At 46.7% G+C, this 21695-nt stretch overlaps 1 protein-coding gene across 1 annotated transcript in view; it reads right to left on the minus strand.

The window, feature by feature from the left end:
- Positions 1 to 21695, minus strand: part of LOC142566743 (uncharacterized) — an 87865-nt gene that overhangs the window by 19526 nt on the left and 46644 nt on the right. The window contains exons 5-7 of the mRNA XM_075677618.1: positions 14703 to 14892; positions 10794 to 10974; positions 3974 to 4180 (exon numbers count right to left, since the gene is read on the minus strand). Coding sequence (XP_075533733.1) covers positions 3974 to 4180; positions 10794 to 10974; positions 14703 to 14892 — 578 coding nt within the window. The remainder of the gene's footprint in view (positions 1 to 3973; positions 4181 to 10793; positions 10975 to 14702; positions 14893 to 21695) is intronic.

Below are 21695 nucleotides of genomic sequence, written 5' to 3' on the forward strand. Positions count from 1 at the left end.
TTATGTGTAGGCTTTATAATGGTTGTGGTCAACAACAACAAAAAGGCGCCTTTCGATTCTTCTCATCTGCACTCGTGGGCACGCAACAAATCGCGAGCAGCAACGATAGTAGCCACATTTACACTGATACGTTAAAAGTGTACCCTATTCATACGCCGATGCTTGTAACACAGCTAAGATATTCCCCCACCCTTAGTGGAAACGTGCCGTATTGGAATAGTAGTGAAGACAGATGGCGCAGTTTCCGCAGCATGCTGGCCATGTGTTTCTATGTCACTGGCAGTAAGCGTGCCCATCTGTTTCTGTCCCCTCAGAGTGGACATGGCTACGTTATTGCCACAAACTTGCCGATATTAAGGGGGGATGAGGGTCTTGAAAACTTTTTTTTTATTTCTTAACATATCTTTCTGAAAATTTGCATGCAGATGTATCTTTGAATGCTGATCCCAAATATATATCCAGATTTTATATATCTCATCTAGAAATGAAGATATTGCAAAATAATTCATCCCACATAGGTCTTTTCTTACGGGCCATTATGATAATTTCTTAATTAAAAAAACTAGTTTTAAAGAATAGCTGTCATTTCCAAGGGCCCACTGCACATCCTAAAGCTGAAGAAATTTTCAAAAAGTCATCATATAGGTCATGAATGAATAACAAAGTAGGAAGAAAAAAACAATGTGGGAGTAATTAGCTTACATCTGACATAATTGCTAGTCTATTGGGTTTAATGAAAAATGGAAAGCTTTAGGATGTAGCCGAGGTCTTACTGAAAAAAATGATACCTAATTCAATAAAATCAGTTGATGCAAACATTATGAAAAGTTCTGTAAGGCAAAGGCATTTTATCGAAAAAGCAAAGCTGAGAAAATTGCATTCAAAGTTTTGCTTACTCTACCACTTTTGTTTACCTATCACATGGAAAAATTTAATGCTTTAGCATGCAGCCCAGTCATTACTGAACACAATAACACCAAACTCAACGAAATCTGTTCATGTAAAGATTGTGAAAACCTCTGTATTGCATTGGCACTTGACAAAAAAAAAAAAGCTCAGAAAGTCACTTGCTATTTTCTTTGAATCTACCACACATTCACATAATTCCTGGGCAGTAGTCCTGGGTTCTGTCAGGCTTGTGCTTCTTGGCCATCCTCTTCTTCACCTTTTCAGCATTGGTGTGACTTTTATAAGACCTGCAGAGCCTCTGATCTTTTTCAAGGCTCCTACGAATGAGGTAGCTCCCAGGACTGTAACCAAGCTGTGCTGCAACAGCTCTGCTGGTTCTCTCACTGCTCTCTCTCACTGCACTTTGCGAGTTGGAGAGTGACCAGCCCACACTTGCTGCAGCTTGAGGACGCAAACAGCTTCTTTAGCACAGAGAGATCAACGATGATGTACTCTGTGCCGCGATCGTCGTCTTCACTTCCTGTGCCGACGTTCATTAGCTCGAACTTGCGGACTTCTTCGCCAATTAAGTTTTAATGTTGTCTGCGTATTTTTTCGTGCCCCGCGCACTCCGCCTCCGTGAAAAACACTGTCAAAGCGTTGAGCACGCGAGCTCGGTTCGGCCGCGTCCGTCGGCACCGAAGCAGCGTGCAGAAACGCCGAAGTCGACGTTAGGCTTCGGTCAGCCGGCTCGGCCGCTTCCGACGACACGGAATCCGAAGCGACTTGCAGCGTCTCAAAAGTTCGCATTTTCGACGGTCTTAGTCCAGGCGCATCCACCGGCACTGCAGAGACTTGCGGTAACACCGAAGTTGACACCTATCGGCACTGTCCAGCCGCGTCCACCGGCGAAGCTAGCGTCGATGGGGTTTGTTCAGCCGCGTCCTCCGGCGAAGCTGTTGTTGGCGAGCTCAGTCCAGCCGCATCCACCAAGGGCACAGCAGATTGCGGCATCACCGAAGCTGTAGTTCTCGACGATGTCGCGCTCTTCTTATTCCATGCGCGTCTCTTTTTGCTGACTGCTTTTCGCGTGCTTGCTTTCAAGCGCGCGTCTCGCGCCATCGTGACACGCGGAACATAGACACCAGGCACGCAAAAGCAAGAAATTCGTGGTTAAAAGAAGCGACTCAATAGCCAAAATATCTACAAGAACGATAAAGAAAAAGGCAGAACGAAAAATACTAGGAAACAAAGAGGAGCGCGAAAAATGACGTGCATGCAGGCGAAAGCAGACGACGCGGAGGAGTCGAACAACGCGGCCGCGGGGCCGCGGCAGGCGAAGCATACGTCAGGGCCAATCAGAGGGCTGCCCTCGAGGAGACGCCCGTTTCACCCAATCAGCGGCTGTCTCGCGACGATTTTCCGCTTGAGAACGGGTGCCGCTCGCTCCGCTGCACGAGGGTCTACAGCGTGCCGAGGGGCGCCAGAATGGAGAGCGGGAAACCAGCTTTCAAACGAGACCAAGATGGCGCCGATCGGTTCGCGTCGCGCGGAGCTACGGCAGCTTGAAAATGAGGCAAACCTTCGCGCTTGGCGTTCAATTTCGGCTCACCGACGTTTCTAAATTGCCGTTTTTTTATACTTCTAGTAGGAATTGAGCCATAATATTTTGTAGAGGCATAGTTGGGACATTAAAGACTTCAAAAACGCAATTTTTGAAAATTGCCATTTTTGGCCATATTTCGCGATTTCAAGACCCGCGTCCCCCCTTAACAATATTATTCATTACTGATACGGAAGAAACTGTTTCAATGCACGTAATGTACTCACGAGAAGAAAAAAAATCGCGTTCGGCGCGTTCGGCTTGCTCCGCCGGCCACCATTTTTATTTTGGTGTCCCGCAGCAAACGCAGGACGAAAAAAAAAAGTTTTTTTCTTTTCGCGGGAAATTTAACCCGCGTAAAGATCGCACCTCTGATTTTGCATCAATTTTTCTGACAAAAAAGTGCGATCATTATGCGAGTAAATACGGTATGTTCAATGGCCGCTGAGTCGGGGATTTGACTTTACTACATTTAAAACGAAACTACCGTTTAACCGGGTACGGTTTAACGAGGTTTTACTGTAATGGTTTGAACTTGACATGCTCTCAAAGTGCTCCCCAAGTGAGTCTGCCTGATCTTGCAGTGTATCGCCCTGTGTATTTACCAAAGGGAGTGAATATGTTTGTCGCCCTCTTATCCTATTAACCCTGTTCCAGACTTAGGTCTCATCTCTAAACGAGTTGATACTCGATAAAAACTTCTGCCAACGTTCTCTTCTGGCCTGTCGGTGGGTTCTCCTGCCTTGAGACTTTACTTTCTTAAAGCTGATAAAATTCTCTGCAGTGGGAGAAGCGCGTAGCAACCCCCCCGCTTTGTTCTGTTTCTTACGAACGATCCTACATTCGTCTTTCCACCACGGGACACGCCGTCTGCATGCCGAGCCACTTACTTCAGACATGCATTTAGATGCGGCATCTATAATGAAGGCTGTAAAATACTGCACAACAGCATCAATTCCTAAAGAAGACATGTCATCCCATGAGATGGTTTTGCGATGTTTTATGTGCTGTGGGTCCTCAGCAGCTGCGACGGCAGCAACACTAATGAGGACTAGTACAGCAAATACGTTAATAAGCTTGGGTTGTGGAATGTGTGTGCGTGTTTTTTTCACCCGATATGGAGGAGGAGGAGGGCATAGGCTTGCAATCACGTAAATGCGGTACTGATCACAGTTCCAAGTTCGGGGTGCGCCTATAATGCGCGGAAATAAAAAAAAATCAGATTTTCCACGACCAAACTGGGGGTGCGCCTATTATTTGAGTGAGCCTACTATGCGAGTAAATACGGTACACATTAGCTTTCAGTGCAATGAAGACAACAGCCAGTCAGTGCACTACTTCCAACAGTAAGAAATAGTGCGCTCTGAGCCAATGTCTTTGTTGCACTAAAGGTTATCATGTGCAAATGCGGGATAGGGGAAACGAACCGTGTTTGTAATGCAAGTTGTCTTCTAATGTGAGCAAGTATGGCAAACTACTCACCGAGGACAAGCAGTGAGTGGGAGCGCTCAATGTGCTGCCGTAAAGCTGTGCGGGAGGAGAACCGGCGGGAGCAGCTCCCCACGGGGCAGCCGTACACCAACCGCTGCTGCTTTGGCTGCTGCAGTGGTGGATCAGCACTGCTGCCCTGTGCATGCTTCTTCAGGTGGACGTAGAGGCTCGACTTGGCCGCAAACCGTGATGAACAGCCTGCACAAGAGCCCCTCTCATCTCAGTGTGGACAGCAGGAAAAATCTCTTGAAAGCATGCCACCGGATAACCGTCAATCTCGTCAGGGTTGAATTAACAAAAGTGAACTATACCATGGCGAAAATCAGAGGTAAACGCCATCTATCATCCTAAAATGAATATACAATGACGTTAATGTAGACTCACTCGGGCCGACCCATGAGTCTGAATGAGCAGAAAGTTCCACAGGTGCATTTGGGTAAACACTCTCATGGGTACTGTGACGCACATGGCTCGAAAGCCAGAGCAACTCAAAGGGTCATGATGAAGGAAGCTCCAGGTTTACTGTAACCACTCATGGTTCTTTAACATGCCCTCAAAATGTGCTTACACGAGCACTGCGGCAGTCCATACTAGTCAGAATGTGGCTGGGCATTGAACTTATGGTGTCGTACTCAGCGCCACAGCCATGCAGTCCCTGCAGTGTATACTAGTGTACATGAGACTGGTGCGTCTCCAGGGGCCCCCACACTTTATCATCGACAGCTACTTTACTTTGTCCTCTTCACTTAAAATCCTATTCCAATCCTGAAGTAAACTGCAAAGACAGCCTCATGGACGGAGCATCAAAGTCTGAAACAATGCAGACAACTTTGCTGTCTAGCAAGCAGACATTGATAGTGAGTTGTAGGATGCAGCAGAATCAAATGAGCACAGTTACAAGATTTTTAATCGTGTTGAAGGCCGGTACACGTGTCTTGGGCATCAAGCGTTAGAGGGACCCTGAAAAGATTTTGACGATTGCGCACAAATGTACGAGTCAGCAGGGTAGGTCTCTGTGATCATCAAGAGAAATATTTAAGTGCTCTGCGTAAAGCTGTACAGCCTTTGACCAATAATTCGGGCTGGATGGGCGCTGTCAAGATGTCCAAATAATAAGGAGTTCGAAATACCTGACTGGCAGAAAGCTCGTGAATTTATTCCACAAGTGGCCAAGAAAGGTTCACCACCTTCTTGGATAGTCACTTGCGGGGATATCTTCAATTTGGCGTGACTAGCACAAGACAAAATGGCGTCCACCAGCGACAGCAATCTTGGCACAGTGCCATGCATGCTATCTTATTACATTGCGGAAACACTGCCGTCAACCTGTTGATGACTTCAGTGCTTGTCACACGAAATATTTCGAAAGTCCGACAATACAGCCCAAATTTTCTATGCATTGCTACATACACATACGCTTGCCTTTGGCCGTGGACATATTTTCCTAGCAGTGCTTTTCACTGCATGTATTCCTTTTCATAGTTTGGCAGTGATCAGAATGGCACTCCGCCCGCGCTATCAACAGGGTCTGCTGGCAATGAACGGCGGATGATAAGAGGAGAACGGAACTGGCACATCAAATTGTACAAATCGCAAATGCAACTTTCACCAACATTGCTAGAATTTCCAGGAACGCAGGCCTTTACGACTTATGGGCTTGGCTTGTCCTGCAGATTAGACACAGTCTGCAACTACTGGATCGACTAGGCTTAACTATTTCAGTTTCAAGGAGGCACCGGTGACATGGCCAACAACATAACAAAGTGGAAATACAGTGAACTCTTAATTCGAACTTTGGTATCTTTAAATATTGGTTAAGTAGAAGTTTTTCCCACCCGTGGTTTTAACTTGTGTTTTTCACATCTAATATCGAAAAGGTTCGCCGCTGGACTCCAGATATCTCGAAATCTCGAATCAGAAAATGCCAGGAAAAAGGCAACAGGGCAGCATCGGCTGTGTAACTTGCGCTCGCTTTTCTCCTGCTGGCAGCTTGCTAGGTGAGCTAAATGCTGCACCGCGCTCCCCACTTACTTTCCCCCCTTTTTTCTCTCTATAACTGCTCGCAGCACGCACTCGCTTGGGTGTTCGCTGCTACTTTGCTGCGGCCTCAAGTAGCGGCGGTGAGCTGGGAGTTGCTTTTTGTCCCCTCTCATTTAGGACACTGTCAGTGATGTATCAATGTGGTAACAAGGTATTAATCGGGACCTTAATAAAAATGAACGGCACTTTTGAGCAGGCACGACCAACTCACTTGCTGCACCTAAATGAAGCCAGCATGCGAGCCCAAAGCGTTTCAGTAAGAGTGCAGCTTGATAAGGACACTCATGACATGCTCATGCAACCGATGGTGAGACGTAAATGCTGCATCCCTCGTGGGCGTCTGATAAAGACGTGACAACTGCATTCCTTCGTAGTTTCAGTTTTCGAAGATGTGGAAATTATGAAAGTTCATGCGTTCCCATGCTCCTATGCGCGATATGGAAGCGGAGAGAGCAGATGCCTTCTTCCCCTCTTGCCAAGCGGGGAGCCAAACAGCTTTTCTCGCGGTAGTGCAACCTTCTGGCAGACTGGCTGAAACCTAATGGTCACGTGGCCGCGGAGCCGCGCGCCCATCGGACGGCGCAAAGAACAAGGCAGGGGGCGCCAGCGCGAGTGGAGGCGTACACAATTGGGGTTCAAAAAGTTTGGTCATGGGAATTCATCACAAGTTTTTTTGCTTTTCTTTCTTTTTTATAATATAGGTAAAAGTGCAGAAGAGTACGCATTTGGGCTGGTTGGTTCATGATTACGAGCAGAAAACAGCGCTGACTAACAACCAAGTGTCTTTATTCTTTCAGTCAGCATATACCGTATTTACACGATTGAAAGTCGACCCCCCCCCGTATTGTGTGACAGGAAAAAAAATTAAAATAAGGAGAGCATACCCGAGGGCGCATTCGAGAACGAAAGTTTATTAGTAGCTGACATGGTCACTGGACTACTCGTCTATACTAGTGCTGCCATCGCCATCGTTGCTGCGGTCCCACAGCGCGTCGCAGTCCAGCGAAATTTCACATTTGGCAAACGACCGCATCACGACATCTTGTGGAACAGCAGCCCACGCCGAATGCACCCAACCACACGCAGCCGTCAGGGAGGCTCTTTCGACACGTCCGGTTGGCGTAATTTCGCGGTATTCTGCCGCCAGCCACTCGTACTCACGACGGAGCAGGGCCTTAAAAGGCGAAGGTCCGGGCTAGTCATGGTCATGAAAATGACCATGTCGCACTTCACTGGCAGGGACCGATCACGCATTTCAGCGACGTACACCACAAGCTTAGCCTACAGCTCCAAAAAGCATCCAGATTTCGGCACGTGGGAAATTTCTCACTTGCCGTCACAAGTGAAAATTTCACTTCGTTGCACTCGCCATTCTCGTACCACCCGTTCAGCAGCATAGCAATTGCGGACCGCTGCACAGTGATTTGTTTCTTTGGCGTAAAGGATGGCAGCCCTCTTGAAAGAGAAAGCCGCAAGTGATGTCTGCTCTTCCATGAACTACCGATACTCCCCGCAAACGCCGCCGTTCTGAGAGTGCCGCCGCAAATAGGAACAGCGGCGCTTCCATCAACTATCGACACCCCCCCCACCCCGATGATTTTTGCGTGCACTGTCACTCTAAAAAATGTTGAAAACCCTTTCCTAAAAGCGAACAAACATGCGAGATAGCGAAAAGATACGGGTAGGGCCATAGAGCAAACATAAACTTGTAACTACGTTGTAGCTCCCGTTGGTCTCTCTTTTTTGGCGGGGACATGTTTTGGTTTCGATTGTAAGTCAACCTCCCAACTTCAGACTTTCAAATTTTAAAAAAGTGGTCGACTTACAATCGTGTGAATACGGCATATACCGTATTTACTTATACGTATATACCATATTTACTTGCACAATGACCGCACTGGCGTAATGATCGCACCCCGAACTTGCCGCAGCGATATGTTGTGTGCCAAGTCTAGCTAATAATGATTGCGCTTACCATCTGTCGAATGCTACGCAAACGACTCTTCAGAACAAACCAGGCGGTCTGCACGCACCAAACATTCTTAAGCAGATGCCCCATTTCATTCCTTTCATCACTTTCTGCACTTCCATGACAAAAAAAAAAAGCTACAACCAAACTTGCCTTTATTATGTGTAGGCTTTATAATGGTTGTGGTCAACAACAACAACAAAAAAGGCACCTTTCGATTTTTCTCGTCCGCAATCATGGGCACGCAACAAATCACGAGCGGCGACGCTAGTAGCCACATTTACACTGATACGTTAGAAGTGTACCCTATTCGTACGCCGACGCTTGTAACACAGCTAGGATATTCGCCCATCCTTAGCGGAAATGTGCCGTATTAGGATAGTAGTGAAGAAAAATGCCACAGTTTCCACAGCATGCTTGCCATGTGTTTCTATGACACTGGCAGCTAAGCGCACCCATCTGTTTCTGTCCCCTCAAGGTGGACATGGCTACATTATTGCCGAAAACTTGCCAGTATTAATGATATTACTCATCACTGATGCGGAATAAACTGTTTCAATGCACGTAATGTACTCATGAGAAGAAAAAAATCGCGTTCAGCTTGCTCTGCCGGCCGCCATTTTCGTTTTGGTGTCCCGCACTGTTACAGCGGCAGCCACCTGTTTTTGACCTGTTGACATCCCGCAGCAAATGCGGGATGAAAAAAATTTTTTTTCTTTTCGCGGGAGATTTCAACCGCGCAATGATCCCCCCCCCCCCCCCCCGAATTTGCATCAATTTTTTTTTTTTTACAATAGAGTGTGATCATTATGCGAGTAAATACGGTATCAACAACAAAGAGTACATTCCTGCCTGTGGCCACGAACTTGCGGTCAAGCCGATTTCCGCTTCGTCACTGCCATTGACGCGAGTTCCATTGACGCGAATGCTGTTCTGCTCCACATTGGAAGGCTGCAGCATCACCATGTCACGGCGGACGCGGACGCTGTCGGCTTCGCGAGCTGGCACACACGCTGGACCCAAGCCGTTGTCACCAACTTCAATGCCTTGTCCCCTCGATGTAGCCTCTACATTGCTCTTGCCACATCTTGAGGAAGTGCGACAAACTTTAAAATTAGCAACCATCGATTTCTTCAGCTTTTTGCCGAATTTGTTCAGCGTAAGAAACTTTCTCGCTGACCCAGGCATTGTTGTGTTTCTCAGTCGCTGCATGCAGTTTTTCAAAATGGCGTCTCAGCGCAGGCCGGCTCGCTTAGCAGATGACACCAGCCAGCTCCGCCAATCGGGTCGTGCGGTCTTCTCACGTGGACTCGTTCAGCCAATAGGAAACAAATAATGTGCTTTTCTTTATTGATTTATTTTGCACCATCCAATGGGCGAAACTTAGTGGTGGTGGCGGGAAACTTAAGCAGGAAGGCGGCTCTTTCAAACAAGACTGAGATGGTGGCGATAGGCAGCGTGAAACGGCAGCTGTGCGATGGGAAGAAAGTGCCGTTTTGGGGTTCATTTTGCCTGGAATTCAGCCGGAACTCATTGTGCAAATTATTATTTTGCCTAAAATACTGATTCTAGAAACGAGAAACTTGGCAGATAGGTAGAAAAATAGTTGTAGATTTTGAAAATAACACTTCCAAAATCTTGATTTTCTCGCGATTTTTTTTGTTTTTAAGACCCGTGTCCCCCCTTATACAGAGCAAAGTGCTTTGGTCTATTTAGATACTTCTTTATTTATTAATTTTCTTTATTTCCTTTTCTTATTATTAGTTAAAATGTTATATTTATTTTAAATTACTCATAAAAACTATTCCGTTTACTTTGGTATCAAAATTTAGACATATGGGAGTGAACCATGTCCAGGTGTGTTTGTGTTCCATACACCCCCAGATAGGTGCAGAGAAGAATCTTAGATGTCATGAACGAGAATAAAGCGGCTTAACCGAGGGGCCCGATTTTATTTATCGTATCATAAGAAGCCAACAAACAAAGACACCAGTGACAACATAGGGGAAACTACTTATACTTGCCAATAGAAATAAAGAACTGACAAATTAATGGCAATGAAAGTGGATGAAAAAATTTGCCGCAGGTGGGGGATGATCCCATGTCTTGGCATTACGCGTGCGATGCTCTAACCAATCGAGCTACCACGGCACCGTTTCCCATCCACTTTCTTGGGTATTTATGTTTTACTAATAGAACTAACCCTGGGAGTGTTAGCCAGCGCCACCACTCACAAACCTTGGCGGCAGATGTGGAACATCCTTTTTGCCGCAGGCATCACAAGCATATGACCATTTTGGGTGACGGCAACTGGTCAACAAACCCACACATGCTACCTGAAGGCATCAATGATGCATTGCACGTGCAATACGAAGACGTGGGATAGTTCCCCTCCTGTGGCAAGTTGTTTTTTCATCCAATTTCATTGCCGTTAATTTATTATTATTTTTTTTGTAAGTACAAGTAATTTCCCCTATGCTGTCCTTGGTATCTGTTTGTTGGTTTTTGAGATGTCAAGTTTAAACCACACTGCTTGCCAGAATGTACCGACAGAGGGTCACACACGGAGCATAGGCATGTCAGTCCTGTTCTTCTGGGACAGGTGGTCATAAATGCTCGTAAGCTGGACAGCGGAGAGTCAACACATCACGCATCAATCAATGACACAAGTGTGATGACGCAATGCTGAGGACCCATATTTTCAAGTTCTCATGCGACAGGCTCTATTCTGCAGGAGAATGCATTGCTTCTCTCGTAAACTTTTAGTCGAGCGCACCTCCTCCTGTTGGAGACAATGCTCACCTGGGTGTGTGCAGGGAAAGGGGCGGCCGCCCGAGTGGACAACAGAGTGACCGCGCAGGTGCTCAGGCCGCATGAAGGCCTTGCCGCAGCCGGGCTCTGGGCACACGTAGCGCCGGTCCCCGGTGTGCTTGCGCATGTGTCGCGTCAGCTTGCTGGCACTGGCAAAGGTCCAGGCACATGCCTGCACAGAGCAACGGACACTATGCACAACAGCATTCATGGTAAGCAGAACGACCCGGTACAGCCGACAAAGCAGGAGAAACAATGTGCAGTAAAACCTTGTTAAACCGTACCCGCTTAAACCGTAGTTTCGTTTCAAAAGTAGTAAAGTCAAATCACAGACTCAGCGGCCATTGAACATAATGCATTTTGTATCCACATAAACCATATCAGCTTATTGCATACGTATCAGTTAACACGTGGTGTTTCCACTTTTCGTCACAAAATTGCGGCAGCACGTCGGCCCGGCAGAACAATGAGCCTCAAAGATCGGAACGGCCTCCAAGCACAAACGCAGAGGGCGCTTGGACGGGTGAAGCCACATCAACATCAACATCATTTCGGCGCTGTACCAGAGTCGGAGTGTGTTGTGGCCCGCGCTGTGGCACCGTGCAAGCTAGGACAAAAATTAGGTGCTCAGCATAGAAGAAAAATTGGCCATAATGCTAGCGAACGTGGCACGAAGAATACTGTGCTGGTATGCAAGAGGGTTCTACGACTGTCTACGGTGTGTGGCGTTTGGAATGCGAAGGAGAAGTTGCTTGGCAGTGCTGCTACAACCGCGAAAATACGTCGGCTACGAGGTTCGACTTTTTGTCATCGTTGCCTCTGTTATTGCCGAAGTGCCCCCTAACGAGAGTGATGATAACGACACGGAAAGCAAAAGCACGGGCGATTCAAGCTCGACAGTGGTAGATGCTGCGCGTTACATCAGCTTCATGAGGATGTTAACCGAGAAGAGGGGGCTGGCGGAAAAGATGTCGCTGCTAACCCGCCGCGGCATGGCGGGTTAGCAATTTTTAATGCGTTTCTGCACCTATCTCTGAAATTTGGTTACAAAATACCCCGTATTTCTTCCTTATCGTGACCTAAAGATGAGAGTCTGCAAGCATTGCCCATAAAAGTGGGGACAAATCGTGCCCGATTTTCATTGCACGTAACTCGATAACTACGCAATCTGCCACCACCATTTTGGTATCATACGAAAGCTCACATTCCTGGCTTTCTTTATTGGTCGGTCAGCAACATTGCCGGCTCTGCGGTCATGGAACAACAACAGCAAAATAAATGCGCTGCACATGCTATTATTGGCCAGTTTGAGCATGTGACCAAGATAGCAAGTAGTGATTGGCTCCAACGACCATGAGCATTAAAACGACGACAACAGCTGCCATTTTGTGTTACTCCCGTATTCAGAAATGCATCTTAACTTGAAACGCACGCTTGACTTGATTTAAATGACGCTCATCGCGAATGCACCAAAGAAAACACAATGACCATCTTGGGCACATTAACATGAGGCGTCATTTATATCAAGTCAAGCATGGGCATTTCTAAATACAGGGGTTAGTCTTTCCAGTGTGACGCTAGATACGCAGGAGGTCCGACAAAGTTTCATTCCATGAATCATTACGGGCGGAAACGTGCAAAATCAAGAAACTTCCGAAAGCAATTCTGTCATCACAATCGGCAAACGATACCCGGCAGCTCACCGCTGATGTACCGCCGTCGAATGTCAACCCCTCAGCTGCTCTGCCAAATCACGCATCTCCACACGCCTGTTCCATTCGCATAAGAATTGACATGGCCGTCGTAACTGAAGAGGAAGTAGATAAGACTAGAGCACATGAGCAAGCTGCATTCGACAAGATAGCATCTACGCTGGCGACGGAGTGAAAGATTCAGCGTTTTGTTAAAGATCTGACCGCCAATAGTGCAGTAGCCTCGGTCATGAAGCCTGCTGTTTCGCACATTGTTGTCGAACTTGCAGCAGTGAACAATCTTCTTGGCGTCCTCGTGCAATACTTGCAGTGGTTCTGCAAAACTAGTACGGAGCAATCAGGATTGCGGTCTCATATAAAACTGCGGTTTGCAAGATCTGCGGTGAAGTTGCGTTGGGATGGAGCTCGCCGAGAGAATTTAGGGCCCAGAAAGGTGTAATCCTTTTGAAGTGAACTTACTCACAGTGCATGCAATGTTGTTGACCGGCAACGGCCAAACGGCCATGAATGGTAACTGGTGCCTACTGATGGGCTTTAGTGCAGTTTTTTCAAACTCTTTCAACATACAGTGCAGTCCACTTCACCCTGAATACTAATCAATACATAATCATCATCAGCCTGGTTACGTCCACTGCAGGGCAAAGGCCTCTCCCATACTTTTCCAACTACCTCGGTCATGTACTAATTGTGGCCATGTTGTCCCTGCAAACTTCTTAATCTCATCCACCCACCTAACTTTCTGCCGCCCACTGCTACACTTCCCTTTCCTTGGAATCCAGTCCGTAACTCTCAATGACCATCGGTTATCTTCCCTCCTCATTACATGTCCCGCCCATGCCCATTTCTTTTTCATGATTTCAACTAAGATGCCATTAACTCTTTGAGGGTCAATGACGTAAATGTATGGCGCCGTGAACAAGTCCAAAAATGGTCGATGCCGTACATTTACGGTGCCGTCTGTACGCTTAAAAAGCGCGCCAATTTCCTAGCTTTTTCTTTTCTGTCATGTGCTGCCACTATGTGGGAATACAGTGAAATTTTTTTTGCGCGCCTCCCTCTCACGGTTTTCGTTGCATGGTTTGTTTTAGCGCTAGTTCACTTCCGCGCGTCTACTATATAGTACTGCTCGCACATTGGCGCGTGGGCGGGCGGGTGGCGGTTCGGGTTTTGTTTTCACGGGCGGTTTCAGCGTCCTGCGCTTGCAAAACTGTTGGCTATCTCGTTACTAATCGCTCGGTCAATAAACCCGCACATCCTACCTGAAGGCATAAATGTTGCCAGATTTGAGACCCTCGTTATGTAAGAATGAGAAGAAAGGGGGTTAACTGAGGAGACCGATTTTCATTAGTTGTATAATGAGAAGCCCACAAATAAGGACACCAAGGACAACTCAGCAAGTTTCATCAAAATCGATCAAGAATTTAAAAAAAAGTTTTCAAGCGCAGGGTCCACCCTTAAATCTCTGCTTTGAAAAGTAAGGGAGTGCGAACATTTGCAAATTGTGAATATTATGCAGAATTATATTTTTAATATTCATATTCAATTTGAAAACTAGGTATTCAAAATTGTTTGAATATTTGGTAGGGTACGAATACTCAAAACAAATTGAATATATTGCTGGCTGTGCGGCAACAAACAGGGTTCTTCGCGTTTGCTTCTATCTAATCTAACAATAAGTGTTTGATTTTGTCTGGAATGTTGTGATAATTTTGTGCTGCTGGGAAAATTTCACCTGCATAGCATGCTTAGCAGCGGGACGGCTCAGCTTTGCGGCAAAGCCAGCCTTGCAAGGGGCTCGGGGACAACAGCGAGGGTGCACTCTTGTGCAGCCCCAATCTTGAGTTTCACAACAAATGCGCTGAGTGACGGCTGGCATAGGGTCACATGTCTCTTAGTTTACGAGCATATAGTAAGGTACAGGTTGGCGAGAACAGACAGCTAGTGAGAATTGCTGACTTTTCCAAGTTAACATGAGCCAAATACACAATCTTTTAGTATAAAAGCTTATTAGTTTAATTTTTTACCATTTACAACGCACTTGGGATATTCCAACATGCTAAAATAACCAAACTTGTTTATAAATGCATGCACATATCCTTATTCGATATTTGAAGCATTGGTATTTGAAGATGTTGCACACCTCCATTGATTCCCACTGAGGGCATCATGAAACGAAAGCACCACTCACGGGGCATGCATAGGGCCGCTCGCCAGTGTGCTGTCGCAAGTGCAGCCGCAACTTGCAGGCACGCCCGAACGCACGCCCACACTCGGGGAACGGGCAACACAGCTCCTCGGGTCGGTGCTGGTGAACACGCAGGTGCGAAGCCAGCGTGTTGGACGAGTAGTACGCCTTGCCACAGCCTGCTTCCGGACATCTGTATGCATGAATCATGGCCACAACCCAACACGTCACAACACACTTCCCACTGATTCATACCAAAAACGTGCCACCAATTGAATCGACTGCCTGTCAAATAAGTAAACATTATTAACGTAGACCACACCCACAAAGCACTAGTTCGCATTACATGACGAGCCTTGTTTCTCAACCAAGTTAATTTGTACTTACCTTGATGGGTTACACGCTTCACTGCTCAATTCCATAACAATGTTTGCTGTGCATTTGTTCTCATTGTTCATTTCTGCACTATCGCCTTATTTCATATTTGCTTTTCTTAATACTGTAGCTGCCTATTTTCCGATTTTGTTGCTAGAAATGTTCTTCTATGTTCTATTGCTGCTTTTTGTAACTTCATTATTCCAGCCCCTTCACTCTAAAATGGTTCATTAAGAAGACCTGAGGGTATCGCAAATGCACTCACCAAGCACTCATTCAAACTTCTAAAGGTCCAAAAAATGGGGAACCTGACATATCGGATTCACCAGAAAATAACTGCCTTAATTCCACAAGTGGCCAAAAGAGGTGTGCCATACTTTCAAACGATCGGTTTTAACATTACAGTTAAACCTCAGTATAACAAGGTCGGTAAAATCGACACTTCATGAAATATTGACATTTGGTTATAATGAGAAATTCAACCTTCATGCAAATAAGTACAGTCACCGACTGATTTTTCTGACACAGCAGGGGCCCTAAATATTTCCAAATTATTGGAAGAAACGTATATAGCAAGAACCAAATTCAATGACAAAAAAAAATTAATTTTGTTGAATTTGAGACTCGGCGACCAACGATGCGGTTTCACGCCATGTCGACAATACAGATGAACCCACTGACAAAAATATTCAAGTGCAAAGAAAATCCCACTGTTATAACTGGGTTGCGGGCAAAAAGCAGTGTGAACAAACATTCCGACATTTTTGTTAGAGAGAAATAAGTGCAGTCCAGCCTCGCTTTAATAATCCTCGGATGTAACAATTAGCAGCTGCTGCACTGTGAACTTTGGTGTGTGTCTTGTTGGAGAGCAAACCACTCACTGCAATGTTCCCATGCCGCATTATTGGCTATAACAATTAAATCTGGCTACTGGGTGTCTTCGAACGAAAACAAAAAATGCAAAATCCAGGGGGGGGGGGGGGGAATTGCAAGATGCTTTGCCCCATCCGTTCCTTTGTGCCACGCACTGCACACCTTCATCACCAGTCCCCCTCTCTAGCGAGAGGGTGGACAAGGGAGAGGGCAAAGGCAGCTGGCATATTTTTCTTTTTATCTCAAGGATTTTGCCGTCACTTTCCTTTTGGCCAACACACCCAATTGCCATATTTTATTGCTATAGCCAATAACGGAGTACGGGAGCATTGTGGTAAGCAGTTTACTTTACCATAGAACACATGAAGAAGTTGAAGGTGCATCGGCTGCTCATTGCTATATACAATATATTGTTAAAACAGGCATAAGTCTCAATCTTCACATCAGCAGTACGAAGCAAAGCCTGTGAAGCACTTGCTTCCAGTGCGCCGCCACAGCTGATTGTTGGATAACACTATCAGCAGACCGCTCTCCACACAGTTTGACCAATGCAGCATCAAAACCCATCGGAAGCCGCAAAGAAAGCTTCACTTTAAGATCACACGAAAGCAAGGCGACGGACCTGTTCATCACAGCAGCCATGTCTGTGGAACACTTGTGGCACTGCGCGCTCGTCATGTGAGAGAAATTTAGCGATATCCAGCATGACGTTTGAAATTCCCGGACTCCGGATAGCTTGAAATTTCAACTCGAAAAATACCATGGATAAAGCAATGGGGCAGCGGCGCTTGCGCTTGCTTTTCACCCGGCAGCAGCTTGGTAGCTGCGCTAGACACCACAGCAGACCACGATGCCCCCTTCTATACCACCGCTCGCACACACTTGCTAGGCTGATGGCTGCCACTTTGTTGTGGCCTCACACAGCAGCAATGAGCCGGTAGCCCAAGCCTTTTTTTTCCCCTCTCATTAAAACGTTGCCAGTAACACATCAACATGGTTACAGCTCATTAATACTCCGTCTTCTGCAAGATGATCGGCACTTTCAAGCAGATACAATCAGCGCACACGCTGCGCTCAAAAGAAGCCAGAATGCGAGACCACAGCATTTCAGTGAGACCTTGGTTGGGTAAGGATGCTCGCTTCATGCTCATGCGACAGAGGCGTAAATACTGCATCACTAATGTGCATCTGCTAAAGGTGTGATAACTGCGCTCTTCTGCAGTTCAGTATCAGTTTTCGAAATGACATTGTCAGGAACTCATTACAATGCAGAAAGTAGCAGCGTCAGCTTTTTGTATGTCTAGAATCAGTTATGCTTGGATTAAAAACACGTTGTGGGGCTAGTTGGTGCATAACTTACAATAGAATAAGTCGTCAATTTTGGCGCTTATTCTATTGTAAGTTATGCTTGGATGACTGTCTCCAAATATTGCCTTAGGATCAATCATCTCAACTCAGTGCCAAGCGCGCTGTTTCGGCAATGTGCCAGTAATGCCATTGCCCATAGGCACCAACGTGTCCCATGCCAATGCATGGTAAAGTAATATTCCAGTAATATTTCCCATTGGGAATATTACTGGTGGCATTTTGGGAAGGCTCCACGTGGTCTGTGTGTGGCCAGCAGACTTGGACTTTCGTGATTTCAATTATCTCAAGACTTCACTTATCTGAAACGTTTTGCTGGTTTTCACAGCTTCGCGTTACCAGGGGTTTACTGTAGTTTTATCCACTGTATATATTGTAGTAAACATTATCCTACTAATTAAATTAACAAGCATAGTGTCACATACACATAGACAAACATGAACAGATCTCACTTGATGACCACAAAAGCTTGCTGCCTCAACACTGGCATGATGAAGTGTACAGGCAGAGGAGAGCAAACACTTCGTTTGCCTCTCACTTCAACGAGCCTCTGAAACACCCGATTATGTGACCTCCAGCACTAAGTGAAGCCACCAGCCGTCTCTGCTTGCACGTTTGCACTCGGCACAGATTACAGTGCAGCCCACTTACAATGATATCAACAAGAACGAAAAACCCAATTGTTATAACAGATCGCAATATCTGGACTGCCATAATAATAATAATAATAATAATAATAATAATAATAATAATAATAATAATAATAATAATAATAATAATAATAATAATAACAACAACAATAATAAATAATACTACTAATAATAAAATTTTAAAAACGCTGCCAAACATATCTTCGTAGCTCTGAAACCAAATCTGGCACTTGCGCTAAAAATAAATGTTGTAGAATGTAGGCAGTCAAAAATAAAATGTTTATACCTCTAGACACCATGCCAAGTGTTAGGCATACTGAAATTCATAAAACTGCACTTGCTTTCGCGGGAGTTTCAGGTTCACAACCACGGTGTGCATCAAGTGCAGCTGCTGCACAAACATGGCACCAGTAATTTAGCTTGCTTGAAATCAATGGGCGACTCGATCGGGGTCAGTGTCAAAGTGTCAATCTCGCCGTCACTGCCGCTGCTGTCGTCGCCTCTGTTCCTAAACGCCACCATCTGCTGCGACAACGATCTTCGCAGAATGAGGCAGCATATGTGCACTCAGAAACGCTTCTATCAAAGCACCGCCTGTTTCACCATCAGTAGTGCTTCCCTGAGCTCAGTAATGTCAATGGCTTCCCATGTGTTGGTTTCACCCATGAAGGGTTTTGCCTTGGCGCACAAAGCCCGCCTTTTCCGTGGCCACTGGTTCCAGCCTTCATGATTGCAGTGCTCCCAGTTTTCAGAATCTTCTTTGAGTTGAGCAAAATTTGCAGCTCCGTCTTGAAGAGTTGTAAGGCAAATATTAAGTCAAGGTAATGCGGTAGCTTTGTGCTGGAGAATCGCTAAGGCGTCAATATTATTACATGAACGAAGGAATAAGAATTGGAGACTATTTACAAAGTGTATTTACAAAGGATAATGCAGCGCTAGCCAGTTCAGCCGACAGCTCGAGAGCGTTTGTCATCTTTGTCGGGGCGCCCGCGTGCATCGGCCACAAGAAACACGCAATATGCATGTATCATTATCCCCGGCGGTGGAAGCACCGTCCCGGTGTGTCTAAATATCGGTGATAACAGGGGAGTAATATGGTTTGAGGCGTTCGACATGCACAACATCAGTGGAATTTAGGGCAGATGCAACACTGGTACTGACTGGGGCGATTTCGTATGTAACTGGAGTCACGGCACGTAGCACTCGATATGGGCCTATGTACAGACTTTAGGCGGCAGGCGGATGAAGGTGGTCCTACTAAAGTTGTTCGGCAGTTCGGCATGAATATGCGCGAGTAGAGGAAGTTCGAGGCAAAGGGTACCAGCAGAACAGTCGATCAAAGCTGAATGTGCCATAAGAAAGTAAAGTCCAAGGATCAGGTCATGGGGACAATTGGTCGGCGCTGTAAAAAGAACAGGAATGTGGCGGTCGGGGATACTGATACGGGAAGTACACATTCCAGTGACGTCAACAGTGCTACCATCGGCCACACGTACGGCTCGAGTAGTAGGAGGCATGAGAACCTTCTTCAGTCGACGACACAGGTTACAACTTATTATGGACACCTGGGCTCCAGTATCTATTAACGCCATCAAAGGGACACTGTCGACGTGAACATCAAGTAAGTTCTGGTTCTTTGGGATCATCAATGGAGGATTTCTACACGACAAAGATAATGCAGCGCTAGCCAGTTCAGCCGACACCTTGAGAGCATTCGTCGTCTTCATCGGGGCACCTGCGTGCATCGGCCACAAGAAACACGCAATATGCATGTATCAATATTATCGCGAACAGAGCCTAAATAATCGAGAAATTGAGATAAATGCAGGACATGTTTAGAGACTCCCCCAGGACATTCAAGTACTCGCCCGAACACGAAAGCACTCCTCAGTTAAATTCTGTCACTGGTACTCAACCACTCTGCAAAAAACATGCTTGTATTGTATTATCAGACGAAATAAAATGCTACTTGTCGCTTCCATTTCATTTTTAGAAAAAAGAACTTATTGAAATTACCATTGACAACGACGCGGGCACTCTAAGGTTTCATTTTTGCTCGACTCCGTGCTACCCACATTTTCACGCTTCAGTACTTTCCTGATCGAGTAGTGCTGCGCTGATTTTGCTCGCTCGCGAAACTAGCACAAACTGCAAGTAGCAGAGAATTCAACTTCCATGTGATGTCGCGGGATGCCCGAATGGTTTATGCCACTTGATCAAAAAGCAGCTGCAACGGCGAATCCACCACTCTGTCTTGGATCGGTACCGCCATTTATCGGTCGGCCGCCGTTTTACTCACCGACAGCAGCAAAGGGTGGTGATGGCGTATGCAATGTCACCATTCCCCCGGTTGGGTGATGGGAGATTTGAATTATGAAAAAGGCATTTGGACCCTTCATATGCAATTTTCTCGTAAACTAAGTCTTTTCTTCGCGTGAAACAAGTGTTGTGAGGTTTATGGAATGGTATGTAAACAGTCCACGTGAACTTAGTATTTGCGTTTAGTGTCCCTTTAAGCAACACAGCTTTGCACTTTGTCGGCGCCACCTTTTAGTTACTGGGCTGTCCACTGGTGCATTTCTGCTCTTGCTGCCTGAAAGGGTGGGCCGCCATTTTGTTATTGGCATTTTTTTCTCTCTCTCTTTTCTCCAGACGCATGGAGCATGTGATGTGTGGTGCGCGACACTGTGCGGTGATCGGGACGGTCAGGAGCAGACGACACTGAGTGCACGCGCGCCGAGGTGGAAGAAGGAAAACAACGACGCCGAAGAGCGTCCGGCACGAGAACGCGTGGCGCATGAAAAACAACAAAAAGAAGAAAAGCAACCAATTAGAAAAGACCACGGGAGTCAGGCAGCCAATCGGAAAATGCCAAATCGTCCAGATTAGAAGAAAAGCGTGATGCGCTGCGAGGACATGCAAGGAGACGCAGGGGAGACGCCAGGAGAGTTCCAGGAAGCAACGGCAGGAGGAGGTCAACCACCGGAGCGGGCGTTGAAGACGGGCCGTCGGGTTCCCGACCCGAGCCACCAGGACTTCACCCGACCGGGGCCTCCTGCCAACCTGTTCCTGTGCGTCGCCAGTCTACCTGAGCGGGCCGCCAGCTGCTCAAGGCCGGTGAGCTTCTGTGCCCATGGGCGAGACGAGAACAGTCGGGCTTCGGGCCCGAGTTCTAAGCCTGCTGCCCGGCCAGAACGCCACTTCCGTCTGTCGTGCCGCCTGCTGCCCGAGGCCGGCGTTCGAGCTTCTGTGCCCGTGGGCAGGGCAAGAGCAGTCGGGCTACGGGCCCGAGCTCTACACCCAGCTGCCCGGCCAGAACGCCGCCGCCGCCTACTCCTGCCACCAAGCCGCCCGCTTTACCTCGCCTAGCCAGAGCTGGCGCGCTCCTGTCGCCCGGTCGGTCAGCTTGCACCGCGACCTATGGTGAGACCGGCGCCACTCCTTTCGCTAGCCTGTCGCCGCGTCGAGACTGTTACGCGTCCCTGCCCTCGTGGCAAGCCCGGACTCGCGTACTCGTTAACCGCATGCAAGCCCCATGTGTGTTTCTTTCTGCGATTATGTCTATTTGAGTGTTTCTTTTATGTTTTCTATTTTCTTCTACTTATTCTAAGCTTTTTTTTGTTTCATTAAAAGTTTGTGTGTGGGTTCAAACCAACGGCTTTGTCCCCAATTGGGTTCTCGGAGGCTCCGCCTAAGAGAACCGTCATAACCTTTTGAGTGCACGAACCTTTAT

The sequence above is a fragment of the Dermacentor variabilis genome, unplaced genomic scaffold (genome assembly GCF_050947875.1).
Source record: "Dermacentor variabilis isolate Ectoservices unplaced genomic scaffold, ASM5094787v1 scaffold_13, whole genome shotgun sequence".
Taxonomy (NCBI): Eukaryota; Metazoa; Arthropoda; class Arachnida; order Ixodida; family Ixodidae; genus Dermacentor; species Dermacentor variabilis.